At 39.6% G+C, this 8,077-nt stretch overlaps 1 protein-coding gene across 2 annotated transcripts in view; it reads left to right on the top strand.

Annotated features, from left to right (window-relative positions):
• The first annotated feature begins 1,125 nt into the window (after window positions 1–1,125).
• The window catches only part of MAP3K3 (mitogen-activated protein kinase kinase kinase 3), a 64,703-nt gene continuing 57,751 nt past the window's right edge, over window positions 1,126–8,077 (top strand). For both annotated transcript variants that reach the window (XM_060691733.2, XM_060691734.2), the window contains exon 1: window positions 1,126–1,449. In XM_060691733.2, coding sequence (XP_060547716.1) covers window positions 1,446–1,449 — 4 coding nt within the window. In that variant the 5' untranslated portion in view covers window positions 1,126–1,445. The remainder of the gene's footprint in view (window positions 1,450–8,077) is intronic.

The raw sequence follows: 8,077 nt of genomic DNA, 5'->3' as shown, positions 1-8,077 counted from the left end.
ATTTTTTATTTAAAATATATTTGAAAGCAGAACCAAGATTTATTAACCAAATAAAGAAGGAAAAATAGAAATAAAATCATGAGCGATATAAAACTGAGTAAAACTTATTAACATATTAATATTGCATATAAAAATGATCTTGCATCAATTTAGCACTTGAAAACCACTAATGGTTAAGATACAAGGGTAGAAAACAAGGAGATTGAATTCTAGTCATGCATGAAAAAATTAGCTGGGAGACTTTGGACCAATTACTTTCAGCCAAACTAATCTCACACAGTTGCTGTGAGGAAAATAGGGATGAGTGTCAAGTACTCTATGTTCACTACTTTGAATTATTTATAAAATAAAGTTGGAGTAAAAAAAAATCTAAAGAAACTATGATAAGAAACCTCAGAATCAGATGGTCTAGCTTTACCGATTATCAGGCAAGATCTTATTTTACACCCTTGGTTAAGAAAAGGCCAGATTTTAGCGCAAAATTATCTGCAAAGTTATAATCCATAAAAGATATCCAGGTCAAATTTAGACAAAATATTATAAAGGAATCCTCAAAATATAAACTACATAAGGAAGTCGAACAAGGTCCCAGAAGGCACTAACGGACCTTTCAGTGTTGTCAAAATAACTACATGGTAGTCACCGGGATCCGAATTCTAGTCCATGAAGTTTGCATTCAAGAACTAATTTAAGTGTTTGTAAGATCCTCCTCTGAGAACTCTCAAAGGTGCTTTTTCAAAAGGCAACTGGACTGTTTTTCCTTCAGGAAGATTTTTTTGCTTCTCACCCAAGAAGCTTCATTAGTTATGACTGGATGGTGGGGGGAATGGAAGGGTAGGTTCCTGTAGCCTGCAAGTTTTCTGGAAATCAGTCCGTACTCCCGCACCATTCATTCCCAAAGTGACCGAGAATCTCCATAGACACTCCTCCGAGAAGAGTTTCCCGCAGGCCCGGATTACTACCTGGAGAAGTCTATCACGCCACGATTGGCAGAACGATCCTTCTTTCGCTCCTGCTACAGCTACAGTAATTGACAGCTGAAAATTTCAGCCGCCCCGCCTCTTTTTTTTTTCTTCTTCTTCTTTTTTTTTTTTGAGAGTGCGCACGCGTGGTTTTGCGCCGCGAGGGAATCTCTTAGTAGTTTCCATCGAAGGAACTGCGCCTGCGTGAGCGCCGGAGACTTGCATAGAATTTAAGCGCGTTTCTGTCGCTGAAGGAAGAAGTAGGATACATCGACGGAAGGCGAGCGGAGGAGGAGCCGCTTGTTTCGGGCCTTTGGAAGGAGGTGGCTGAAGCGGGTACCTGGGCAAAAGCTTTGGTATGAGGAGGAGGCGGCGGCGGCGGCGGAGGTGGCTGCTTTGAGGGCGGAAGGAAGAAGAGCGGAGAAGGGAGGAGAGCCGAGCGACGCGTGCACCTCTCCCAGCCCCGCCGCCCCGACCGCCAAAATGGGTAAGGGGGATAAGGCTGATCTTGGCGGAGGGTCGAAGCATCTGGTCAACCCCGCTGGATAAAAGCTGGGTGTTGACGTCAAAAGAGGAGAAAGCTTTAACGGTGCTAAACGGTTTGGCCTTGTTGCTGGCTGTGCGGGTTCTTCTCTGCGGGAGAAAGTTTAATTTAATAATAATAATAATAATAATAATAATAATAATAATAATAATAATAATAATAATAATAATAATAATAATAATAATAATACCACCTGGTGATGCACGGATTGAAGATAAGAGGCAAGAAAAAATCACAAAGTACCGGGACTTGCAAATTGAAGTTGAGCGACTGTGGAAAAAGAAATCCTGTGTTGTCCCGATTGTAATTGGAGCCCTTGGAGCAATACCCAAAGGGCTACCCCGCTATTTAGAAATTCTAAATTTACCAGACCTGAACATTTTGATTCTACAAAAAACCACCTTACTCGGAACAGCTTACATTCCCCGAGGATACCTTAACAGTTCCTAGGTCCTTGGTTAGGACTCGAGCTGCTGAGTTATTAACCAGCCTCAAAGGCTGTGAATCTCATCAAAGATTAACCAATAATCATCATCATCATCATCATCGCAGCTTCGTACATGGGAGCGATCTAAATGTATAGTCCTGCCTTGGGTTAGCAGCTTTGCCTGAAGCACTGATAAAACTTCAGGAGGTTCACAGAGTGCTGCTTGCATAGGAATGGTTTTGTCTGACAACCTTCAGTTTTTAATCGCAATCCAGCGTTTGAATCGTGCATGGATGGGAGATTTGCCGGAGGGGGGGGCAGGGGCGGGGGTGCTTGCTGAATATTTTGCTTGATATTTGGTATGTTCAGTCGAGGCTTGTAGGCTTGCAGCCCTAGAAAGTCTTTGGGAACTTGCGGTGGGGCCAGATTTGGGTTTGTACTAGCATTCCAAAACCCATTAACAAGAAACTGATGCAAAAATATGTTTGGTGCTTTTTAAACTTGGGAGTTGTTCTCAGTGTCATAACAGAATCAAGTTCATAATTCTTTCACCCAAAATACATGCCAGGTCCTCCTCTTCTGAAGACAGAGAAAATATTTTCTCTTTTTTTAATGTTGAAAAAAAGTTGAGTATATGAAAATAGCCCAGAGATCTACTGATATATCATAATTATCTGCCCTGTTCTACTCTGTACATGGGCATTGGGATATGGATGCTTCAGTGTGCAGAAGAGCAGCTGTGCTTGTTTTCATATTCTGGGGTAAAAAAAATCAGTTTATAATCTTTCTTTGATGGGGACCTTATATTATTGAAATGTGCAATGACCAAATGAGATCAGACATCAGTGGTTGCTAAGGCACTCCTGGCACACTTGTGATAGCATTTACAATTTCCCCAAATTAACTAGAAATAAATTGGATGAAATCTCATGAAGTAATGAGATTCTCCATATACTGACTAATTTTATATTATTTCCCCCTACTAGTTATCCTTTTTAAATAAAAAAAAGAATTGATTTAGTTTATACAGATGTGAGTTCAGACCAGGGGTGAAATCTACTTACCTTCCCTACCGGTTCAGAAGTATATGCACCGCTCGGTGCGCAGACTCTCTGCACATGTGCAGAGGGTAAAAAACAGGTTACTTCCTGGTTAAAACCAGGAAGTAATGACGACCAGGCAGGTGGGCGGAGCCTCGTGCTACCAGTTCTCCGAATCACCCGCCGCCATCGCTACTGGTTCAGCCGAACCAGTCCAAACTGGTAGCATTTCACCCCCTGGTTCAGACTCAGAATGACTTGCTGTCCTTCTCTTTAACAACCAACACAGACACTCTCTCTGTGTCTCTGTCTCTGTCTCTCTCTCTCTCTCTCTCTCTCTCTCTCTCTCTTTATGTTTATATGTATATGTATCGGTATATGTATGTATGTACACACACAGTGCATCCAGAAAGTTTTCAGGCCCTCTTCACTTTTGTCAATTTTGTTATGCTGCAGCCTACAGTTTCTACAGTTGTTAAAATTCATTTTCTCATTAATCTACACTCAGTACCCGATTATGACAAAGTGAAAACAGAATTTTAGAAATTCTGGAAATTTATTAAAAAGAACAAACTGAAATACCACATTGGCTTAAGTATTCAGACCCTTCACTCATAGTTTGTTGAAGCAATTTTGGCAGCAATTGCAGCCTTGAGTCTTTTTTGGTACAACGCAACAAGCTTTGCATGCCTGGATTGGGGGATTTTCTGCCATTTTCCTTGCAAATCCTTTCACGTTCAGCCAGGTTGAATGGTGACAGTTGGTGGACAGCCATTTTCAGATCCCTCCAGAGATGTTCAGTAGGGTTCAAATCAGGATTCTGACTTCAGAGAGTTATTCCTAAGGCACTCCTATGTTGTCTTGGCTGTATGTTTAGGATCATTATGTTGGAAGGTGAACCTTCGGCCCAGTCTGAGGTCCTGAGCACTGTGGAACAGGTTTTCATTGAGTATATCCCTGTATTTTGCTCCCTTCAGCTTCCCCTCAACCCTGACCAGTCCCCCAGTCCCTGCTGCTAAAAAGCACTCCAACAGCATGATGTTCCACCACCATGCTTCACTGTTGGGATGGTATTACGCATGTGATGAGCGGTGCCTGGTTTAGAATTGTGGACAAACAGTTCAGTCTTGGTTTCATCAGACCAGAGAATCTTGTTCCTCACAGTCAGAGTCCTTCAGGTGCTTTTTTTGCAAATTCCATGCTGATGTTCATGTGATTTGCACTGAGGAGAGACTTCCATCTAGCCATTCTGCCATAAAGCCCAGATCAATGGAGAGCTGCAGTGATAGTTGTCCTCTGGAACTGTCCCATCTTCACATAAGATATCGAGTTCAGGCAGAGTGACCATCGGGGGGTTGTCACCTCTTTTACTAAAATCCTTCTTCCCCCTATTGCTCAATTTGACAGGGCAACCAGTTATTGGAAGAGTCCTGGTTGTGCCAAACTTCTTCCATTTGAGAATTATTGAGGCCACTGTGCTCTTAGGAACCTTCAGTGCAGCAGAAATTTTATTGTAGCCTTCTCCAGATCTGTGCCTTGCAATAATCCTGTCTCTGAGCTTTGCAGGCAGTTCCTTTGACCATATTGCTTTTGCTCTGCTACAGTCACAGTATGCATTGTCAGCTGTTAGCCTTCTACAGAGAGGTATATGGCTTTCCAAATCATGTCCAATCAATTTAATTTATCACAGGCAGACTCCAATCAAGGTATAGAAACATGTCAGCAATGATCAAGAGAAGTGGGAGGCACCTGAGCTAAATTTCAAGTAGTGTTGGAAGGGGTCTGAATACTTATGCCAATGTGATATTTCCATTTTTTCTATTTAATAAATTTACAGATATTTCTTAAATTTTGTTTTCACTTTGTCATTATGGAGTACTGAGTGTAGATTCACGAAGAAAAATTTCAGCAACTGTACAATCAAGAGTATCTCCCTCTCTCTCTCTCCCTCTCTCTCTCTCTCTCTCTCTCTCTTTCTCTCTCTCCTCCCCCCCCCCATGGGTTTGTTTTGTGTCTTTGACTTTACTATCCAATTAACATTTTCTTAGATATGAAGATATGAATCCACTTATTTCATAGTCAGTGCCTGTACACATTCCATTTATAAAGTTGTAGTGAATTTAGTTCCAGTTTGCATCATTTAATCTTATAAATCCCCTTTTGAAAATTATGTTTGTTAGTATCAGGGCTGGTGATTGCTTAAATCTTTTCAGCCTAGCCATTTCATTAGCAAGAACTGATAGTGTTCCTGCTGCTTTTACTTAGTTTGGATGAGGTGATGGCACAAAGCGCTGGAGCAAAGTAATGTTTTATAACCATATTGCTCATGGCTGAAAAGCTATTGTGGACTCTGCTACTTTTTCTGAACAGAGCACTGATTGCAACTATCTCCCTGGATTGCTTATCTAGTATGTAACTTACCTTCAGTTTTAAATTTATTTGCTATAGAAATTGGAGAGCCCACGTGTGTGGGTTATATATGTGCATCTTCTTTTATAACATTCAAATATAATTTTTTTTTAAAAAAGCATTTTAAAAAGCATTTAAAAAGCATTTTCCCAGATATTTTTTCTATAAATTAGATGGCAAATATACATATAGCACTATCCCATCTATACTTCTGATCTTGGAGTAAAAACAAGTGACCAAGACATTTAGCATAAGTTCCCGTTGTTGTTTTTCAGGACACATCACTTTAAATAATTTCAGATTTCTCTTGTGGAAGTAATTCAGACAGTTCAGATAAACATTAATGGGGCTATTTGTTTTAAACTCAAAATAAAGTTTTCCCATTTTATGTGTAACTTTATATTTTTTTTCTACTCTCATTTAATTAGTTATTTACTCATTCTGAGTTTATTTTGGAATCTTTGATGAAGCATTTTGTCAAAGGTCTTTAAAAGTCAGGTTGTAATATTGTCTGTTACATCAAATCTGCAACATTTTTCCTCAGTAATTGATCGAAGAAAAATTTAATAACTTAGAATTTCTTTTACAGAAACTACGCTTACTTTCCTGCAGCAAGACTTTTCTTCTATGGCGTGTTTTTCTGTTTTTAATCATATTTTCCATGTGAGACACTATCTTGTGTAAAATTATTCTGCCCACTTTATTAGACTAGAGAGAATAAAGTTCTTAAAATTTGCTACATGTGAAGTGCAGAGTACATGGGATAAAAAGCAGATCTTCCCAGTTAAGGTTTCTAAACTATAGAATATATTGCTGATGGAGAGTTTCTTTGCTTCTTACTTTCAGCTATTTCAGATTCTTTGATCACTTATCAGACACATTTGACTAGTCACTGTAAAAATACTGTAAATAAATATAAACAATATACTTGCAAAAGACACTAAAATTAATTAGTCTGTAATATTTTAAAGTATTCAGTTCCTTTCAAACATGCTATGCATGTTCCTTAATTGCTGTTAGCTACTGGTGGATGCAGCTAACAAATGCAGCTATTCCACCTGCAAACGTAAGTATGATGGCCAACTTGTAACTACAACTTGTTCAGTTCTGTCATAAGTTTGAACATTCATTGAAGGGGTGATTGTTAAGCAAGGTAAAAAGGTAAATGAGTCCCTGTGGATTTTACTTCGTTAGTCATTGCCAATTAGAAGGCGCTGCTCATCTCTATTTCAAGGCCATTGAGTCAGCGCTGTCGGAAGACATTTCCGCACTCATGGCTAGCATGAAGTCATGGAGCTCTGTTACATTCCCATCAAAGTGGTACTTATTTATCTACCTGCATTTGCATGCTTTTGAACTGCTAGGTTGGCAGGAGTGGGGCAAGGACGGGAGCTCATGTGGCACTTGGGTCTTGAATCTGGGCTGCCGGCTTTCAAACTGACAAGCCCAGTGTCTTAACAGTTAAGCCACTGCACCACCCCTGTTAAGCAAGGATCATCTGTAATTTGAGGTTTACTCTTCAAAACCTAAACATAGTTATATAAGTAGTTTCTTGAAAGTTGCATAGCATTACTTCTGAACTGATATATATTTGCAGCTATGTATCTTTCAGTCTGGCTTTTTACTATAACCACAAGAATTCTGCTGATAAATGTGCACTTTATATTTGTAGAGAATATAAATATATGAATGTGATTATATTCCAAGCATTGAATCAAAATGTTAGCAGAGGAATTCTAGCATACTTGAATTGTATGTATTCAGTGGCTTTGTATTTTAATTGAGCCTCATTGCAGATTTAGATGGTACCTCTTACCGTATTTTTCGGAGTATAAGACAGACTTTCCCCCCCCAAAAAAAGAGGGTGAAAATCTGGGTGCGTCTTATACTCCGAATGTAGCCCTGCCCAGCCTCTCAAACAGAGGTTTCAGATGCTGAAACAAAGCTTCAGAAAAAAAAGCCTCCAAACAGAGCTTCAGAAAAAAAGCTTCAGAAAAAAAGCCTGTGAAACTTTGTTTTGCCTTTTTTTCTGAAGCTCTGTTTCAGAGGCTTTCAGAGGCAGAAAAAAAAGTTTTTTCTGAAACAAAGTTTCAGATGTTTCAAAGGCAGGAAAAAAAAGCAAGGCACAGAGCTCACAACCAATGAACCTGTTGCTAAAATTCACCTCTGGGAACAGTTGATTGGGGGTATTCTGGGAGGCCCATCCACCCACCAATCAGCTTTTTTCTTATTTTCCTCCCCAAAAACTAAGGTGCGTCTTATACTCCGGTGCATCTTATACTCCGAAAAATACGGTAGTTGATACTTGGAAACTATTTAACCAAAGTTGCTTTCACTATTGCAAATAAAAATAGCAGATTCTTCTTCCCTTTTACTCCAAAAGTACCTATCAGTTTTTGGATCTGTCTGATTTCCCTAATTTTAACTATTACTTTTTTGATAATTTGGGCTGAGGGGGTGTGGCTGGCTCAAAAATCACCCAGTGAGCTTCCATGACCAAGGTAGACTTCAGCCTTTGTCCTCCTGCCTTTATTCTAATATATGAACCACTACCAATGATTCTGAACTAAGGGATATCAACATTTGCTCTCTTTTTTTCCTCTTAAGAATGTGAAAGAAAATGTGGTGTAGAGTGATTCGGCCATGCAGCAGCATCTAACCACCTATGAGTTCTACATACTGTAACTTATAGCAG

Source organism: Pantherophis guttatus, chromosome 4 (assembly GCF_059756535.1).
Source record: "Pantherophis guttatus breed Tessera chromosome 4, ASM5975653v1, whole genome shotgun sequence".
NCBI lineage: Eukaryota > Metazoa > Chordata > Lepidosauria > Squamata > Colubridae > Pantherophis > Pantherophis guttatus.
This window is presented reverse-complemented; position numbering and strand designations above follow the sequence as displayed.